The sequence below is a fragment of the Pleuronectes platessa genome, chromosome 9 (genome assembly GCF_947347685.1).
Source record: "Pleuronectes platessa chromosome 9, fPlePla1.1, whole genome shotgun sequence".
Taxonomy (NCBI): domain Eukaryota; kingdom Metazoa; phylum Chordata; class Actinopteri; order Pleuronectiformes; family Pleuronectidae; genus Pleuronectes; species Pleuronectes platessa.
The window spans coordinates 21,422,926-21,444,311 of NC_070634.1; the positions used below are offsets into that span (position 1 = coordinate 21,422,926).

Here is a 21,386-nt window from a genome sequence, read left to right on the forward strand (position 1 = left end):
AATGAGTCACGAAACCTACAGAATGCATTTGAAATAGTTTTATTAACTATTTTTCAGGTCTTACAAAAATATGACAAAATAAATTAAAAGAAATAAATAGTCCCATTTCCCAGTATGTTTCTTTAAAAGGTTTGTTTTGTACAGTGGTACATTGGAAGAGCGTGTGATGTTCAGTGAGTGAGGCTTCCACAAAGATGACTTCTCTTAAACGTCAAGGTTGAGGGTCAGGTTTCTTCTTTAATGTAGCTGTGGTGAGAATCTCACCTGTTCACAGACACTTCTCCTCGTCCAGTAGACAGAACATTTACTAAATTCACTCGGTCCTTTCCCACTGATTTGACTTGTAAAGTGTGGATACAGTAAATTCCTTCAAGAGATGCTGCTTGATAGTGAATTAAAGACGACTGATGAGTCTGAGCTGACGCCTGTGCTTGGCCCGAGTCACTAACATGTTGTTACTTCAGTTCAATTCATGCAAATTTAAAGACCTCCATTAAAACAATATGCAAAATTTGTTGCTGCAAAACAAGAACTCAAGAATGAAAATTGGTTAATTGTGCCCACTTCTATCTGGTGAAGGAGGAACCAGATACAAATCCAGGCCTGATCTGAACTCCCCAGCGATTTGCCGGAGTCAGCAAACACCCTCATGTTTGCCCTCTCGCTCCAGTTGCCTCCACCAGGACACCGGCTTGTCCTCTCTACAAAAACATCCAAACCATGATGAATCCACTCGGTTGCATCATGGAGGTTATCCGACCCTGATGCTGCAAGAATAAAGGTATGGTTGAAATTAAGCTCAGCTGCTGTTCTGAAGTTTTCCAGTGAGAACAAAGCAAAGAGACACCGGGGATATCAAATGTCTTTCAGCATTTTTTCTCTTCTCATTTTACACGTACAGAGAACAATAACTTCCAGATATAAAAAAAGAACATACTGGAGATTTACAGTCACACGACACTGCGACCACACAGAAGTCCTATTTCCTTATTGCATTCAATGTCAGCAAGATATTTTTGTCTTTTCTGTGGAAGTACGTTTCGGAATTCTATTTAGGCGCATGACTAAGAGGTGGACTTTGCTTACTGTAAAGTTATGAAAGCAGCGAGGGAACATAAGAGCCAGTTTGAAGCTCGGTGTCGTCAGCTCCCCGAGGACGGGTCGGTTCTGTCAACACAAAGCTGTGGACGGATGAGATCAACTGTTTCTGCACATTAAATATGAGACGGGGCTGGAAGGGCTCTTACTGGACGGTAAAAAAACTAAAGATGCATAGAGTCTGGCTCGGGGTGATGCAGAAGGAAGCGGTGCTGCAGGTGGTGGGGGGGGTAATAGTCTTCAACAACTTATTGCCAAAATCATTGCCAGAGGTGACGGCGTGGAAATGCATAGTTAATGATACTGTGTCTCAACCCAGAGGGCGATGGCCACTGAAACCATCGCTGCTGTGTGAGACGCTGGGATTCATTTCCCTTTCACAGTCCTGCTGCAACCACACAAGTCTGATGACTAACCGCTTATTTCAATTCGCTGTGGGCTATGTCTTCATATGTGTTGAAGCAGTTCACTCTGGCGCCCCCTTCTGGGGAGACTGAAGAAGTGAAATACCGGTTAATGAATGGTAGACGATGATGGGCTTCCGCACTATCTACTTTAAACAGAATTTACAGAGAATACTTGATGTGATAACAGTATAATCCGAATGAAATAACACTTTGGTTATAAAAAAAAAAGAAAGGAAAATCTCCATCATCAGCAAAGGATGCGTATAAAAAAGATAAAGCTCAACATAAAATAAGAGCAGCTATTTTATTGTTTTTTTGTTTTTTTGTTATTTTCTAAAAGCCTCTCCTGAATATTTAGGAAAGTTCCATAGTAGCTGAGAGCAGGGACGGGTGAGAGGAGGGAAACAAACAATCCAGCTTTTGCATAATGTCAGGAGGCAGGCTGGTTTCAGCTCTCTCTCTCTCTCTCTCTCAGGTGGAGAGAGGTTTGCGTCTATGCAGGGCGTCGAGGTTTAGTGCAAATGTTGTTGTTGCTTCTTGAACTTGCTCGTTTTGCCAAGTCTGGTTGGAGTGTGTGGAATGGAGCTCCGTCTGTCTACTAGATGTTCTACAGGCGTGGATGGAGAACAGTGCTCAGGCCTCAGTGCTCCAGTTTCCTTTTTTTTGCAAAATCAACATCGTCTGCTTTATTCTATTCATTTATTTATTTGCCTTCTCTGGTCTTTCCTTCACTCCGTCTTTTGGGGGGAACACTGGTATGTGACAGCTCAACTTCTTTTCTCTTGCAACAAATCTGACTCTGCCCCAGGCTGGGACCACGTGAGGGAGGACATCACCTCTGCTTTGAAAATAAAGCTGGTGATTTATCGGGGATGTTCAAAAAGGGAGTGTTTGGGTGATGATTGATATGAATGATTAAAACACTGATTGGTATTGCTCTTTTTTTTATGTATCCACTTCAACACAAAAGTGAGGGGGCCTAGAATTCCTCACTGGTGATGATCACCGGTGTTGTGATGGCTAAAGAACACACTCAGTAGTTAATCGCATGTACAATCTTAGATCCTTTCACACCACGGTTTTTTTAAATCTGTTTTCCTCCGCAGCGAGCTGATATGTCCGAGTGGGAGACGCAGAGATCCTTACAATTTCTGACTAGAAAAAGAAAAATCAAGAAACACAGCTCTCTGCTTTAAAGGCTTGAAAATAAAAGAAACGCAGCTCATGCATTTCTTTATGTATTGCAGACAAGGAAGTGGTTGTATGTTTGTCTGTGTGTGTGAAGGATTGTGTGTGTGTGTGTGTGTGCGTGTGTGTTTATCAGGTCATCGTAGCAACGTCTTTCTCACAAAGCCTGTTTTTTTTGTCCCTCAGCAAAATAACCCAACACACCAGTCACCTCTCATCATCTCATCGTTTCCTCTCCCTGCTTCAGGTACGTCTACACGCCACCGAGGACGATTCAGCAGGTGGGTCAGGCTCCTCCTCACCGGTAACACGTCGCTTCCTCGGCTGAGACGAGTTTCGTTCTCTCTGGAGCGACTAAACTTTAGAGCCGTCCACGACTGTTGAAGGTCCGTTCTCAGAGTCTTCCCCTCCAGGCGAGGGGATCTCGTCTGGAACGCCGTTCAAGTCAGACCTGGAAATGTGTCTGTCCGATGCCCCCTCCCCGGGTCGGGGCAGCGGCGCCCCGTTCACACACGTCCCTCCCTCGGACTTCCCAAAGTTGAACAGTTTCCCAGGGTTGAAGGCTTTGCTGGGTGACTGAGAACGCTCCTGAGAGCTGCTACCTAATGCTGAAGATGATGCCGCTGCGGTGGAGTTGTTGGCTGAGGCGGCAGACGCCACGACTTCCTTCTTGTTCTCAGGTGACTTGAGGAACTTGAAGCTCAGGAACCCAGGGAGCTTTGGCTCGTTGCTGGTGGGTGACTGCGGGGAGCGGGCGCCGGCCGAGGAGAACTTGCTCTGCAGCGGGATGATCTGCTTCAGCTTCATCACGTTGTTGTTGGCCAGCAGAGAGCTGGGCCTCTTGGGTTTCTCGGACCCCCCGCCTCCTCCCCCCCCGGCCCGCGACTTGCTGCCGTGACTTTTGTCATGGTGGTGATCCCCAGAGGAGTCGCCCTTGCTCTCGTCCCGCTCCCTCTCCCTCCGGGCCACGTGCTCCGCCTGCCTCTGCCTCTCCTCTTCCTCCCTCTTCCTCCTCTGAAGCTGCTGGTAATGCTGCTGCGCCTGTCGCTCGTGCTTCTGCAGAGGAAGAGAAACATCGCCACGATATGTTTATCGGAATCAGCAGGAACCCAGCAAACCTTCACAATACTGCAGTGCCAACAATCAAACAAATACCTGACTGTAGCATTAGCACTGCAGGGGACAACTACACCTTAGTCTCTTGGCCATGTCGTAGAAATTGTATTTCTCAGATGTGTTGTTGTTAAAGTATCAGCAGAATGAAACTAAAAAGAAAAGTGCAGCGTCGCAGAACAGAAGGTTTTCTGCTTCTGCCAAGGAGCTGATGTTTTTCATCCGTCATTCGTAAGTTTGTTGGTTTATTTCTCAGGATTACACAAAAAATATTTTACGGATTTCCACCGAACCTGGAGGAAGGATTGGGGAACTTTTTTCACTTTCTTGAACTATGTTTTATGACAAAATGGTCATGACAGTAATCATACGATTCCTTTTTAATGCATATTTTCATCCGTGCATGGATTTTGCTAAATCTTGAGTCTGTACATTTGTTTATTAGTTTATTTGATTGTCAGCAGGATTATGAGAAACTAATTTACTGATTTGCATGACATTTTGTGGATGGGTGAGGGATGACCAAAGGAAGAACCAACACAATTTTGGTGCGGTTCCAGAAATCTTCAAACATTTTCGTAGATTTCTCAGAGAATAATTTATGGTAAAAATCTGCTACATATTTATGATTGTTTACAATTTGCGGTAAACAAAAATAAAAATCTGGATTTAGTCAATTTAAATATGTTTTCATCAGGGGAATGTTGGGACTTTTGCTGTACTGAGTGTTATTCTAGTTTTACTACATTGAAGTAAAATCACATGGTAATATTTTGTGGGCTTCTCTGCCTGAAAAGTTCTAGAACTTGAACTTTATCTCTCTTAAATGGAAATTTGTATTAATAAGTCTCCTCATTTACCTTGAAGGCCTCCCTGCGCTGATAATCCAGTTTAGCCATCTCCTCTCTGACCCACGTAGGAATGTCAGGTATGGCCACGTGGATGATGTACTTCAGGAGAATGGCAAAGTGCTGCAGACAAACAGGCAGAGACTTAAAAACACGACATTAATTCAGTGCAGCCTGGGTCAGAAACAGAGCACCCAACAAACACTGGGCTGTGAGATTCTCCTCCTGATCGGCCCGGCTCCTTTACCAGGCCAAGACAGAGCTGCAGGCTGTTTACCCTTTTCCAGAAATAGAGCCACAGAGTGCACGGCTGACAGAGCCGACGTGAACCAGAGCATGTTCCAAGAAGCAGCAGAAACACGGAGGGAGCTTTATACTCAGTTATGGACAATCAGTAAACATACTCTATGTTCAGAATACAACATATGGTGTATGAATGTTTTTCACCAACCAACACATCTTCTTCTTAAAATTCTTTTGAAAATATCTGTAGCATTTAATGAATAGTTCAAAGTCTTTACAGATATAAAAACAAAACATAAAGTTGTAAACGGATTTGCGAACAAAATATCTGGCCCATACTCTGATTAGCGTTCACCTTGTGCCATTAGAAAGGGGGGGGGGGGGGGGTTGGAAGTGTTCCAGAGGTAAAGTCTGAAAAAGCTCGGAGTCCTTCTGAGTGACGAGCGGGAACAAACCTCGAGGATGACGATGGAGATGATGGCCATCTCCGGGCTGAGCCACGGGAACAGACGCTGCAGCTGACCACACTGACCAATCAGGTAACAGTTCACGATGATGGCGATCAGGCCCATGGCTTCCATCGCAGTCTGTGCACGAGAGACAAGAGAACAGGTTGCAGCTTTGGTGTTTCTTTCAAAAACGATTTTGCTGAGAACACAGGGAGCTTTTATATTGAGTTCAGGTTCGTGGCTGTTTGTCCGACTGTTGGCAGGATTACGCCGAAACTGCAGAATTGATTTTCTTGGAACTCAGTGGAAGGGTTGCAGTGCGGGCCAAACAAGAAGCCATTGATTTTTGGAGTGGATTCCATTAAGTGGCGAATCCATGAATTTGAAAACATTGTGAGATCGGGCGTTTTTGAAATTGTGGGGGAATTTATCAAGACATAATGCAGAGAGCTCTATAATTTGCAGAGTGTTAATATCTATGAATAAAGTGAAATATGGGGCAGTTTTGGAATAATGATTTGGATTTTGTTAAATCAAAATAAGGATTTTAAATCAGCTGATCTTTATTCAGTACTGTACAGTAACAAATATTAAACCTTCAACAATATAAGAATAGATATGTTGCAGAAAATGTCTGTATACATTTGATTTAATACATGTACTGTATATGCAATTTGGTGATAAAGTGGCCATTACCCTTGGTAAAGTGCTAGTTCTCAGCCTGATGTTAGTGCTTGATAAAATCCAATGCCCCTGTTACATACATTAGTCAAGGTTCAATATTTCGAGTTGTCTTTGAGTGACATCAAATTCCGCTGAGGTTCAGACTTGGCAGAAAAAGCTCATGAGCTCATGTCAACCCTTCACTCACCTGCCACTGGCCGATGCTCTCCACTCGGAGTCCGAAGGGCCTCTGCAGGCCGGTGCAGAGCTTGAAGGCATCGCTGCGGATCTCGATGATGTTGTTGATGAGCGCGCACATGGCCGCCAGGGGGAACGCTGAGGAGAAGAGCACCACGTATCCGAACTGGACAAACATCTCCTGGTAGTCCTGGAAGGTGTCCTGGGAGGGACAAAAGAGATCATTGAGCCACAGCTCGGGTCCAAATGCCAACATTAAACTAATAGAGAAGAAGGATTTGTTTGACTGGAGCAAATCAATGAGCAGAAGAACAGAAAAGAAAGGTGATAGCTTAGCATTTCATATCACACTCTCGGCTCTTGTGCGGTCGTGTCACTGAAGGCTGATGGATAAGGTTGGATTCATGTTGCAGTGCTGAACTAAGCATGAACAGACCAAGTGCAGTAGAAGGTCGTTTTCTACTATTATACAACATCTAGTAGCTGTTTTCTATCTGCTCTGATTATGTAATGGAGTCATAATGTGACAGATCTACAGAGAAACTCTCTGCGATCTAACTTTCATAGAAAACGTCTCAAATAAATTTTACGGTCTGGGTGTTTCTCTCATGCTGCTGTTATGAGACATTTAGAAAACAAGGGTCAATCAGCTTTTCAAATAATCTACTCAGACAGAAATAATCTCAGAAATAACCTGATCATAATGAAACACAGAATTCGCTGCCGGGAACGTCACAGAACAGTAGATCTACTTCCCGTATGTGTCCTCTGTGTTCATAGTGATGCAGGGTTTTGGGCTTGTACTCAATTAACCTTGTGCGTCTGCTAAAGAAGTTGCAGCAATGATGATAAGTAATGATTTGCGAGTTTGTCTGAACTGCAAAAAGAAAAACGACAAATGTGTTTCCTCCTTACAGCATAACTCTGCATGCAGCTCTCCATCTCAGCCTGAGTGAGCGTGGTGCTCTCCCTCTCTTCGGGGGGGTCAATCCACGACTCCCTTTTCGTTTTGGGCTCGGGTCTCTCCGAGCTCCTGCCCCTTCTCCTGTGTCGCAGTGACGTGCTGCTCTCCGAGCCGGAGGGAGGTGGAGCAGCAGCAGCAGCAGCAGCAGCAGCATTAACTCCCTCCGCCCCCCCCGTCCCTCCCCCACCAGTCTCCTTCACATCATGGATGTCATTATCGTCGTCATCGTCACACATTTCAAACATAGAGGCCGGGTCCATTCCCTTCTCCACCATGGTGGGGCTCCCTTCATCCACGAAACTGTTGTCCATGGGGGGTCCAGTGCAGACGGGCCTTCTGTCCACCTGAGCATCATCATCAAAGATCAGCAAAAAAATCTATTAATAATAAAGACGATATTAAATACATAAAAAAAACAGTATCAGTCACATTTATGTTATCACAGTGTATTTTACCTTCTCTATGAAGCTGACCTTCCTCAGCTTCAAACCGCAGTCGATCAGACTTTCCTCCTCCGTCTCTCCTTCGCTGAACCTCCCACTGTCGGCCTCGTCCCTCTCACCTCCCTCCTCTTCATCGGGCACCCCGCACCCCCCGTTTAAACACTTCTTCTCCCTGAGAGGAGTCGAAGAGACCAACAGGCGTCAGACAAAACGTGTGAAGAATAACAAAAACGTGTGTGTCAAAAGTGTCTAACCCAGAGTGAATAATAACTGTCTGTTTGAACACAAGCAGGTCTGTCTGCAGTGACTTATACTTTACGTGTGGATGTATATTCCTTTAGCCCCATCAATATGGATTTTTGGAGTAAAACATTTAGAATAACAATATATTAGCCTATAAATGTAAAAAAATAAATGAAATATTTGCCATTAAAATATATAAATGATATAAATATATAGATATAAATGCATCTTCTCTGCAGGATACTGAAAGCTTGTATTTATCGTATATGTGTTTCGGAAAACATAAATGCTGATGCACGGCTATGTCTCTGAAAGGCTCATATTGGTTGTTTTTCGAAAGGATTAATTTCACACAAATACAGCTAATTAAATAGATGTTGAATTCAGAAAATTAACCCATTTTTATATAAAACGTAATGTAAGTAGTGAGTCTGACCTCCTCTCTGGCTGCCCCACCCCGGGCCGCGTGCCCCTCAGTCCAGGTCCCGGCATGTGCTGGTCAGTGGGAGAGACCTGGGCTTTCCCAGCGGCCAGCCGGGCATATTTCAGCAGCACTGAGAGCAGCAGGTCCCACATGGCTCGCAGTGAGAGCTCGCCCAGCTTGTGGCGCTCATACAGGTAAGGCTGCAGCACCTCCTTCACGTTTTGAAGGAACTGGCGTATGATGAGCAGAGTGGCCAGCATCTTGAGAAGGATGCAGAGAAACAATCATGACTAATCGGAACATTTTAAAGAAATGCCTCCCTGGAAAACAAAATGCTAAATGCTCGGGATGCAAGAGGAACAAAGAGGGCCGGCTGGACAGGGGAGAGAATAGACTCCCAGGCTGAGAGGGGCAGTGGGAGACACACTCTTAATGCAACAAATCAATCCTAACACACTTATGTATTCAGACTCTATCCACAAGCAAATCACGTAAGACAGAGGCCTGCTGCGGAACGCTTCGCAGAGCATTAAAAATGTCTCGACTTCCTTGGGATGTGTCCAGAAGTGTAATATATTTGAAAGAACCCAGATCACAGCGTCTAATTCACTGTGGGAAAATGCTCCAACACCTCTGAAAGCATATTCCACGGATGATCATTTGAAGCCTTTCAGTGACTCTCATACCAAACAAATGCAAATCCTACATTTTAGAACCAATATGCTTAATTAAGAATATACTTCTGGTTTATTACAACTGGGGTTATGCAGATCCTGATGAGGAATCTTATTTCTCACTTTCTTAAACATTGCACGGGTGTTTTTCAACCTTTTCATAGATTTTTTCAGACAATAATTAATGGATTCTGACGGGGGGAAAAAATCTGCCATGTTTAGGGAACTGATATTTATGAGTGTTTGCATTTTGGTGCAGATTTTGGTGCAAATCCAGCTCTGGTTCATTAAAATGTACCTTAAATTATCTGACAAATCAATTCAAAATTTGAAAAAGATACATAAAATCCTAGATCTTTCCTCTGATCCGTGTCTGCACAAAAATTCCAAGAGTTTTCTCCAGACCGAATTCACATCTTTCCACCAAGTCAGAGTTTAGGCAAACACTAAGAATAGCAAGACTTAATATATATGAAGATTTCTTCTACTGTACTTACTTCTTTCTCAGAATCAGAACCAGGTTTATTGGCCAAGTAAGTTTGCACAAACAGGGAATTTGACTCGGTAAAGTGGCTCTCAGTTGCTTACAAAGAATACACATCACAAAACAAACATAACAAAACAAAACAAAGCAAAAAAAAACAATACAAACAGTCCGAACAGTCCGAACAGTCCGACGGTCTAAGAAAAGAAGTGCAGGTGTGCATATTACAATTATCCAGTGAGGGTGAAATAATTAAACATAATTAAATATAATTATAATATATATTATATATAATATAAGTTCAGGAGTAACTGTACAGTGGTTATTATAAGGATCCAGAGTTATTGCACAGTGCCACAGTGGGTTGGCTGTTCAGCTGACTGTTCAAACAATTTTGGGTTGACTTTCAATTTCACCACCAAATAAAACACATCCCATACAGCTTTAACAAGTTGATGTGTGTTTTTTCTGCCATTTCTCCAGCAGGTTAAGTAATGAAACACATTGAGCTGATAGAAATAGAAATGGAAATAGAAAATGTCCTTATACACCAGATCCATCCTTTAACACTCAAAACCAAGCAGTGAGTTTCTCTTCAGCTGTTAACATAAACCCAGAGGATGAACATTGTCATGAACTGCGTCACGAAGGCTTTACTGTTGTTTCATCTCGTCTCCAAGTCAAATAATGCTGATGCACAAGATGCAAACACCAAACCACAATGAAACCCAGTCAAGGACACGGACAGAATGTTATTTCAGTCAATGATGGGAGACATCGGAAAACGGAGAGAAGGAGATCGTGTGCTCCCGCTGCTTCCGACTGGAACAGTCAGCTCAGCTATGTCAGAGTTTGAATCAAGCTGACAACAGCAGATGGTTTTCTCTGTGTCCAGAGTTTTAGCCAGGTTATTTTTACTTTTGTTTTCTATTTATTTCACTACATCAGCGAGAACAACTACAAAAATACAAGAAAAGTCATGTCTGCTTATTTTTATTCTTCTGTGGTAATGTAGTGTTCAATATATATAGTATGAAGTGGGTACAGTATATTAGTTGGTACTACGACATGAGAAACAATCGAGTCAGCTGATTCTATCAGTTTATGAATGAAGTGTCACTCCGGCTGAGAGTGGAACAGAAACTGTCACGGCTGGGTGAGAAATGTACGTGTGAGAATTGTAAGGAAACGATTTACTCAGACTGCCTGAGAGGAAAAGACAAATAAAGAAATCCACTTAGACTCCACATTACCCAATGTCCAAGAAAAACGTAAAAACACATTTCTAAAAATGTTCCATCTGTGCAGGTGAGGGGGTCTCATAGAGGGAAGGTGTGTGTGTGTGTGGGGGGGGGGTTGGTGTGAGATCTCAGTCGTCCACCAGTCATTTAACACTTAGTTATTTTGAGATTAGAATATCAAAGCATGAACCGGGCCCACGTGTCACTGCTGTCTGGGAAGTTTCAAAATGACACATGCTATATTTGAGAAGGTGACATTGTCAAATTTGAATTTGGTTTTAGCTTTTAAAACGTAAATATTAATCCATTAATGCCAATAGAAAACAATTAAATTTGTAAAAGCAAACCTTCACCAGACAGAGACAATTAAAACAATGGGCTTCTGGTTCATCCACTCATTCATTCATGGTTGAAAAGTGCCATGCAAAGGGACCCCATGATTCGACCTTTGATCTCCCACCCTGAGGATGAACAGGGGCTCGTACTTTGGACCTGAGAAAAGCCCTGGAGAACCAGGGGACAGAGACCGTATACATCTTGATCTTGAAGAGGAGGGAGGGCAGCACGTTAACCCGGACCTGCCGCTGCAGACTCCTCAACAGAGACAACACCAGCAGCATCTTCCACAGACGCACAAATGGATGGATGTGTGGATGGATGGTTATGGGAATCATTGGATGGAAGCAAAGAGAGCAGAGGATTTTAAGAATGAGGGATTACAACAACACGTGTTGGGAGTCTGGAGATTTGCCCACAGAGACGTTTCTTACCTCTTTCAGACGCTCCATGTCTTTGAGGTAGAATCCAATGTAAAAAAGGCTGAGATAAGAATTTACAAACTGAAACTGCAAGAGAAAGAGAGGCCAGGGGTCAAATTTGAAAGGAAATATTCAGATTATATGGTTTAGATATTTCGTAATGAAAAGCCACTCACAAGAACCATTTTGATGATGAGATTTTTCTCATAGGCACTCTGGAGTCTATAGTTTTCTGTTGAAACACAATATACAGTAAATAATCTCTTATTGCACCGCTTGAAGAATCATAAACAATTTAATATACTGCCAAAATAAATTAAAATGAGTTTACAAGAATCCCGAAAGACAGCATCGTTATCTTTAATAATAAAGATCTTTATTTATCCTAACCCATGTCGTTGAGCCAGCAGGCGATTTTCCTGTACACCTCGTCACATGCCGTCACAGTGATGGCTAGCATTATTTTGGGGATGAAGCGAGCTAGCCGAGGCATTTCCTTGATCCCCATCACAAATTCCTGCAGGGACACAGATTTTTGTTCATCATCTCCAGGAAGAAAAGCATCAAGCACGTGTTGGTTTTCAACTCTTTGAAAGAGAAGTTCACTATCAGGGACCACGCCACAAAAATATGCAATTCCAAAGGTTTTAAGTATGAATGCTACGTTCAGACGAGCAGGAGACGTGTGCAACAGATGCTGACAGCTGACTGACCTGCAGCTCAAAGCAGATGAGCATGACCAGGAAGACAAAACAGAGACAGAGGATACAGATGGGCAGGCTGACCAGCCACCTGAATACACGCCTCCTCCACGGAGGATAGTAGAACTCCTCACATCCTGTTATGGGACTACAGCGCTTGACTCCCTGCAGACAGAGAGATGCAGAGAGAGAGAGAGAAAGAGTGTGAGCAGACCTCATATAGACGAGGGGAGGAGAAGGAGGATGGAAGGTTTTACTGTCTCTCACCCGGAACTGAGGCCGTGGTTCCTCCAGGGATTCAGACGGCGAGTCCAGAGTCCCCCACTTGTACGCCAGCTCGGCCCCCCTCCTCTTCCACCGCTCCAGAAACAGAGTGGCCCACACGACGTTGAACAGGGCAAACACCACGCAGCAGATGTCACGGCTCGTCTGAAAGCCCCACAAACACAAACAGATGCTTTAATCTCTGATCAGGTTATACAATATTTTTTTCGGCTGGTGATTAGAGATGTTTTTAAGCCACGACAGGATCTCCCACTCACCTGATCTGACTCCGTGAGCATCCACAGCACAAAGCCGATCACGGCAGGATACAACATGGATGTGGTGTAGAAACCCAACCAGGCAAAATACATGGCGATCTTCACCCCGAAGTAGTCACAGATATCATCTGCACAGAAACAGGGAAGAACACAAGTTAGAATGAGGAAAACGCTGTGTGTGTTGCTTATACCCCAGTCGGACGATGCTAAATATTTAATTTGGTAATAAAGTTGTTTCATCATCAAGGCATTAGCATGTTATTGTCAACATATGAGGGAAAATTATTGATTAATCCTAATAAACTGTGTCTTTAATGGCTATTTGTTGGAAAAGTTCATGCATAATTAAACTACACTTTACATCGTTTGCTAACATTGTAGAGATGTTATGATGACATCATTCCTTCCAAGTGACTATAAGTTATTTTTTATCTATACAAGCTTCATTTCATGTTAATAGTCCAATAGGACGCAGAGATACCACAAAACGTTGTCTGGGTTCTTTGTAACTTCTTCATGGTGTAATTTATCAAATATGATGTTAAACAATCGGGAATAACTGATTAGTATAAGCTTTAGATTGTCTCAGTCTGTGCTCATGATTTGTGATTCTGACCTAAAGGTTGTTTCTCACAAACAGCCTGGACCCAGGACTTCATCAGCTGACCCAGGATCCTCTGCTCATGGAGAGGAAACATCTGCTGGATCACACCTCGCGCACTCAGCTCCGGGACTGCAGAGGAGAACGAAGCAAGAGGACAATAAATTGGATTTGCACAGAAGACAGAAACGCAGAGATATCAGAGAGGAATAGAAAATAAAAATGATCAACTGCAGTAAACTGTGAGATCCTCATGACCCCAAACCAACTGAGGGATAATCTGCAAAGCCGAGCAGGACACACTCCTCTGTCTCAAAAAAGACAAACATCACCAAATCTCTACTAGCATTGTACTGATGATAGAAGCAGCTTACTGATTGGCTGGCCCTCCAGGAAGTTGATATTGTGAAGCACCTCCCCGTGTTTGGCACGTAGATTTTCCAGCCAGTATTTAATGATGCTCTGCCTCTCCTGCAGCAAACGAGAGGAGTGAGACTCACACGGTAACTTCAGAACATGTTCATACGCGTGTTAGCGACTCTGACCTGTGACGTGAAGAAGCACAGCTCGCTCTCGATGTTCTCGTAGATGTAGTCCTCCTCACAGGAGAAGCTGCGTGTTCCTCCTCCAAACTCAGACTTCACTCCTTTCCTCAGTCCCATCTCATCAGCACCTCGCAACAAACTGCAGCACAAAGAAAAACCACAAACCTTAAACGCTTGGTTCAACTTGTCTCGACAACATTTGCTTCAGAAAGTGACTGATATGCACACATTGCACATGTATGTTAAAAATCGGTTGCATACCATTGAAATATAAGAATATGTACTTAGAAATCTGGATTTAAGGTATGTATTGCTGATATACAGAATAACAATTTTATTTGCATATTGTTATTGTATAAAACATTTCTATTTAAACTAATTCTTTTTAGGTTAAGTTTTATTATAATAACTTAAAAAATTCCTCCTACAGGGGATTAAAAAAGGTACATCTGATATCTGTTGTTATTGCTCTTCTCCTGCTGTGGCTGAAGAAGCTGAAGAGCTTTGAAAACCAGATATTTTCTGTTATTTAATGAATTAACAACTATTTAAAAAATAAATACATATTTTATGGAATTTATTAGATTAGATTAGATTGATAGATGGATAGATAGATATACAGGCACATAGAGAGGTAGAGATGTCGATAGATGTCCCAACACCCCTCTTTCATGTCTCCTTCTCTTCCTCCCTCCTCCTCCTTCCCTCTATCTCCTCTCTCCTCCATTCCTCTTATCCCCCCTCTCTCCATCCTTTCATGCCAATGAGTTCTCTCATTGACCCCCCCTCCCCTTCTTCATCCCATTATCCCTTTCTCCTCTCCTTATGCCCTTCCCAGCAGCTTTGTAATAATGCAGCACCACGCCCTCTGTTCCCCACAGGCCGACAGCTCACCTCTCTCTCTCTCTCTCCCTCTCTCCCTTCCTCACATGTACATGTATGAATAGTTTAGCCCATAGCATCCATCCATCATGCAGCTCCAGGCGCTTGGAGGAGCCTGACAGAGAGGCACACTCAGCACTAGGATGGATTGCAGCAGGAATGTGAGGTGTACGGTTCTGCATCGCCCCTGACTGGTGTTCAGTGTGCGCAGCTGTTTCAGACAATGTCCTTGTCTAAGGAGGCAAAAAAACGGTCTGTATCTGTTTAAACCAACTGTTTAGTAATCTAAGCCAATAACTGCAGGGCCTCTCAGAGGTGTGTGGCTCCTTCTGCTGCCAGGAATCTTAATGAGATCCTCCCTCTCTTATTTGATCACAAACTTTATCGTCCTTTTACACTCGTCCTAATTCGGAGACGCATTAAAACACAGCATGTGGACAAAGCTGAGCTTAGACAGCAGAACTCTGAGGGGACGTTCTGCACGTATAGGTTTATGCCGATTCAACAAATATATATCCGGTTGTAGCCTGTCAGCAAAATAGAATGGCTGCAAACTGCCCAGTCATGGCTGAGGAATGAGAAATGGATTGCAACTGTGCTTTCTAATTAATAAATAGAGCCATTCTGAAAAAAGTCTCTCGCTGTGATGATGCATGAGAACAACACAGGATTCCTTCAGTAGTTACTGAGCTCCTTCAAAACAAGCACTTAGTGTGAAAACAACTCTGTTTCTGATGATATCATAATGATACAGATGGGTGACGAGTTAAAAGGCAAAGTTTCTACCAGACTACATTTGGCCACTATTCATCGGGGGGGGAAACTTATCCACATTGCAAAATACATACATTTACACGGCTGCTTCAAAGACTTTAGATAGTGGAGCTGTAAGATCTCCAGATTAAAATGTTCAAACGTTGGATTAAAAAAATTATCACGATAAATATCACATTACTATAATCTTTGCCAAGATTTTGAATGATATTTTTCCTTGAACTCATCAACATCTGTAACTGGACTAAAGAGGGAGGGGAAAGTCTCAGAGCTTCAGGAACAGTTATACAAGGTGAGAGGGCGGGATACTTCCTGTGGTAACTTCTCTATCACATGAAATGTAGGTCAACTCATCTGACAGCAGGTATGTGTGTGTGAGAGAGAGAGAGAGAGAGAGAGAGAGAGAGAGAGAGAGAGAGAGAGAGAGAGAGAGAGAGAGAGAGAGAGAGAGAGAGAGAGAGAGAGAGAGAGAGAGGAAAAATAGTCAGAGTGAGAGAAGGAGAGAGAGCGAGATAGATGATAGAGAAAGGAGACTTAGTCAGATTTAAAGCATTTTTCCTTGAGCATTTCTCTTAAAGCTGACTGTCTCTCTCTCTCTTTCTCCTCCCACCACGTTACCTCCCTCACTCTTTCCTTGTCCTCTCTGCCCTCATCCTCTCACTTATTCTCTCGGCTTCTGCCCTTCTTTTTCATTTTCTGTATATTTCTTCCTGTCTTTTCCTCCTGGCCATCTGTCCACTCCTGCTCCATTCACGGGGAATGGTTCGGTCTCATTGTTAAACGCACAGTCAGCAGAGAGGACTCAACATTTGTCATGTGCTGAAATGTAATAGGGAACAGTGAGTGCTGCCCCTCGTCTGCTGGATTGGATTTCTCAGTATTTATACACCAAAGTCAACGCTGAGATGCAAACGACCCTGCGCCCGTGCACAACTCCCCCGGGGATCTTCTTTTTGAAAGACTCTGTGTCTGTGTGTTGTGATCACACTGAATACAATCAACACACTGTTTAACCTGCCTCCGGCTTCCTGCAACACTGGAAACAACCTGCAGCCCATGCAGCAGCAGAGGAGTGGAGCTGATACACCTGTCGTCACTGCAGCTTCACTAATGATCCACCGTGCAGGAGCTAAACTGCTCTGCTTATTATAGCTGCAGTTATATATTTTTATATATACGTATGAAAACCATGACAAATGAATATACCATTTTACTGTAGCGCAGAACAACAGGGATATTTTCAATCTTCAATATCCCAACTCCGTCAGAAGCATCTAAAAATAACTGAAGCTCAAACTACTGGAGGAAGTGATCTGCTGTATTATTCAGTATTCAGTGCGTTCATTTCCTGTCTCTCTGGAGGAAAGTTACAGCTGTAACTTCTGGTCTGTGTCGTGTCCGGAGTGACAGTGTGATTAATTCACACAGCTACAGTAAACACGGCCTCGACAGCAGCTACCTGTAACGGGTCACGAGAGAAAAGCAGAAATGGTTGTGTTCAGCAGGGTTAAATATAGATACGGAGCCGTCGAGTCTTTTTATATCGCTGGGAATATTTTTACCTTCGCAAAGGAAGTTTTGTTTTTGTCTGCGTTCATTTGTTAGATAACAGGGGAAAAGCTTCTCAACCCATTTCCATGGAATTTTGTGGAGGGGTGGGACGGAACCCAATCTAAGAACCCATTCCATTTTCTAGTGGATCCAGATTTTCACTTTCTTTAACATTGTGAGCCTTCTCCAACATTTTCCCTGGTTTCTCAGAGAATACTTCATGGATCTCGATGAAAAGCATCAGGCATGTTTAGTGGACCGACTGCAGATCCAAATCAAAATCTGGATCTAGTGGATTTAAATGTGGTTTCATCAGGATACAGTTGGGCCTTGGTGGAGGCATGTGCTCTCTGAGTCACATTCCAGTTTACCCATGTGGAGAAATGCATACAAATATTGTGAAATGCCCTAAATCACAGATAAGAAAACGGATTTAATTATTTTATATTTCTGATGGTCAAATACAGCAGCAGGGATCAGATTTATGTTTAAACAATTTATCAGTTCACTTTATCCACCTTCCTTAACAGAAGGATACACTGCTTCTCTCTTATTTAACTGAAAATGGATTATTTCGGAGGGTTTGCACAAAACACCTGGAAAACTGAGATGAGCGGGAGTCACGGGCAGATTTCTTACTTTTCATACGTGGCGGTGACGAAGAACGCGTAGACTCGTGTGTGCTTGTGATGTCGAATCTGTATGATGAGCTCTGGGATTCCCAGCCGGATGTGGTTCAGTAGCCATAGTAACGTGTGGTCATCTGTGGCGTCTGTGGTCGGAAAGGAAGAAGAGAAATAACATTTTCCAACATACCCACGCATCATGGTACACAGGAGCTGCTCCATCCTCCCACTGCTCATTCCTGAGCGGCGGCTGGAGGCGAAGTGTCGTACTAACAAACACTAGACGTTGACTTTTCCTCTCTGCCGTCTGAGCTGGTTCACTGATTCCAGCTGATCACAAGCCGGGTCCTCTCATGTTAAAGCTGTGGCTCAGAGAGTTGAAGGGATGATATTGTAACCCTGGTTTCTGACTGGGTCGGGTTCTCTATGCTGTGGGCGCAGTGTCAACATTGAAAAACAAATATCCTCAATATTAAAGTTGCAATTATCCTTTTTGCTGTCAACAGTATCCTCTAACTATTGATTATTGTAACAACCATTACAAAATGAAGACGAATAAACAGAAGTCCCTGCAATCCATGGTTTAGTTTATGGTCTGGGCAGGAAGTATGATAAGTAAAGGTTAAGGTTAAGTAAGGACCAGGGGTGTCCTCACATGTATAGAGAAACAGACGTGAGTGTTTGTGTGTGGAGTGCTTGACCTGCAAATGTCATGAGGACGTCACAGTTCTCTGTGGGCACCGTCTTCATCCAAGACTTATGAGACATGATGTGTCTCCCAGCCTGCAGCAGCCGCTTTCCAAACAGCTTATCTGAGAGAGAGAGAGAGAGAGAGAGAGAGAGAGAGAGAGAGAGAGAGAGAGAGAGAGAGAGAGAGAGAGAGAGAGAGAGAGAGAGAGAGAAGAGAACGTCACCTTTTAAAAACGGCTTGAGGAGTGATGACATTTCTGACAATTTCAACAACACCCCCCAAATCTTAGAGCCACGGGCCAAGCACACACACACACACACACACACACACACACACACACACACACACACACACACACACACACACACACACACACACACACACACACACACACACACACACACACACACACACACACACACACACACACACACACACACACACACACACACACACACAAACACACAGAGTCGCCCTCCTTGGTGAGACAGATATAAATGTCGTGCCCCTTCACCTCACAACATGACATGAACAGAACTAATCTGGCCCTGCCGACACTTGAAGCCAACACCCTCTGTATTGTAACACACACTCACACACACACACACCAACACACACACACACACACACACACACACACACACACAGCTCAATCAACGTCCCTGCAGCTATTTCACCTCGTCTTCTGCCACGTCCTGACTCCTCAGTCCAACTCTTCTTTCCTTGTCTCTATTCCTGTAGTAACAAAACTCCCCAAATGGCTCCACTGTAGCCAAACAGTAGTTTCACATTATAACACAGTCGCAGCAGACTGAAGGTAAATAACACACCCTGTATATATCCTCTGGGCTTGATAACCATATCCTCACCTTATCTTCACTTTAACACTGTCCTTTACTTTCCTGAATCCTAATGACAGCGGCCTGGAGAGAAGGCCTCTCCTATAACAGCCCTGTGGTCACCGAGGCGTGGGGAGTCCGAGGAGACAGGAAGCAGAGAGGAGATCTCGCAATATACCGTTTATTTTAATGTTTATAGGAAAGACAAAAAGTAAAATTACAAAGGACGGTGATGGATATGGATTTTACTGTGATTGATTAGGCATCGAAGCGAATCCACACCCATGCACCCATGAAGGTCATGGTAACAGCAGGCTGTAAATTTAACCATGACACCTGCACTACTGCCGCTGATGCCGTAAATCAAACTGTTTCGCTGCGTGTTCTGCGGCACCAATAAACGTATGTCACATAAAAACATCATTTTGGACGTCATTCCCCCCCCCCCAACACTTCCTGGAAATGGAGACGGAGAGGGACACGTGGGAGATTCCCAGAAAACGATGCTCATACGCACAACACAAAGCTGATGGAAAAACAAAGCCAATTTCTTGCACTTGATAAAAAATCTGATCTGTGAGCACACAAAGCTGCGTTAATGTAGATCTACAAAGTGTAATTGAGGGTCATTAGTGATGAACCCACAGGTAAATGATCAGTAAATCTCTGCGGCACCCTTCAGCTGAACAGAGATTTATCTATTAGGATCGATGCAGAGGTTTCTGCTCCCTAAGCTCACTGCAGTCACAGCAGGAAGCTGCTTTTAAGCTAAAGTGTTGTGAAAGAAGCAGATTAACCTGCCTGAACAGCACCAACCTGCAGACAAAGTCAGTGTCGGGACCCAGTGATGCATTTAGCTGAATAAGCATGAGCCTGATCTTTTATTCAGGAGCTGCTCGACACCAGGGCGGCATGGGGGTGTCGTGGGAAGCTCTGTTGCCTGACTTCTTGGTTCAAATCCTAGATTGGCCTGGGTTCTTATTGGAGTTTTTCCTTTTCTCCCCGTGTTTGTATGGGTTCTCTCCGGGTTCTCCAACTTCCTCCCACAATCCCCAAAACATGAAGGTTGTGGTTAATTGTAGATTCCAATTGGACGTAGGTGTAAATATGTCATATCCTGGGATATCCTGGTGACCTGACCAGGGTTTACGCTGCCTCTCGCCTGATGTCAGCTTAAAACGATAAGTGGTTTAAATAATGGATGGATGGTCGAGACCAAAACAGCTAAAAGGAGAGAGAATATTGAATTCATCCATCAGGTGGCCAGAGACACAATTCGGTTTACTGTTAATGTGGCTCCATGTTTGCAGGACATGCACGATCCCAACAAATTGTGGTTTAACACAAATACAAAGTAGCATTGAAATAGTGTTAACATGTACTGTGCTTTTCTCTCACATCATTCACACTCGGTAGGGGAAGCTATCAGGGGAAATAACAGGTTCCCCTTCAGCTTAATCTATTTCCTCATATTTCCTTCCACTCTATTGTGTAAAAAAGTAGAACCATCTGGCAACAAAATAAAATAAAAACCCAGTATTCTGTATCTACTCCGTCTTGTCTGCTTTTTCATAAAATTCAACCACCGACTCATTTCGCTGAAGATGATATTTTCTGTCAGGAAAGATCAAAACGTGTCAGAGGAGCAAACAGAACTTGACTCGGAGGTCTCATTACTATTTCAAGGATTTCTCTTCAGTACTTACAAACAGGTTGTGACAACTTTATCTGGTTCCACACGGCTCGTCCCCTTCGAAGAACATCTTCAAGCATCGCAGCAGGTCCAACACGAAACACAGCCAGGTAGTTTTTATATTTGTTCTAACTTTGTGTGGTTCTTCTGGATCCTGAAACCAGACCGGATGCCTCGCTGTGCTCAGAATGAAATGCTGCAGGCAGTGCTGCGACATGACAGCAATTCTAATGAGTCCTGTATTATTTGCTGAGGGCAACACACACTCTCTCTCTTTCTCTCTCTCTTTGTCTCTCTCTCTCTCTCTCCTGGAACAGTTAGCAGACTGGTTTTAACACTTAATTCTAAGTACGTACTCTGATGGTTTGAATACATTTGTACTTTTTGTTCTGTTGTTGAACAAGAACAGCAATCCCTACATCTCCCTTCAAGGTTTCACTGTGCAGACACAGGCCTGTCTATCAGGTTTGTGTGACTCTGTGTGTATAATATTTTTTCAGATA

General features: G+C 43.5%; 1 protein-coding gene across 2 annotated transcripts; it reads right to left on the reverse strand.

Moving 5' to 3' along the window:
- Nucleotides 1-29: 29 nt before the first annotated feature.
- On the reverse strand, nucleotides 30-21,143 carry ano8b (anoctamin 8b). 2 transcript variants are annotated; one of them, XM_053431041.1, is made up of 19 exons: nucleotides 20,897-21,143; nucleotides 18,362-18,472; nucleotides 17,674-17,806; nucleotides 13,828-13,966; nucleotides 13,657-13,753; nucleotides 13,298-13,414; nucleotides 12,682-12,809; nucleotides 12,407-12,568; nucleotides 12,152-12,304; nucleotides 11,829-11,955; nucleotides 11,615-11,670; nucleotides 11,451-11,525; nucleotides 8,294-8,541; nucleotides 7,627-7,786; nucleotides 7,123-7,515; nucleotides 6,218-6,409; nucleotides 5,353-5,484; nucleotides 4,667-4,777; nucleotides 30-3,749 (listed from the first exon to the last, which is right to left on the reverse strand). In XM_053431041.1, exons 1-19 carry the CDS (start codon nucleotides 20,961-20,963, stop codon nucleotides 3,048-3,050), a joined length of 3,303 nt encoding a protein of 1,100 aa, XP_053287016.1. In that variant the 5' UTR covers nucleotides 20,964-21,143; the 3' UTR covers nucleotides 30-3,047. The 2 variants fall into 2 exon arrangements, with proteins under 2 accessions (XP_053287016.1, XP_053287015.1); XM_053431040.1 differs by having other exon boundaries at nucleotides 7,123-7,548.
- Between the last annotated feature and the right edge of the window lie 243 nt (nucleotides 21,144-21,386).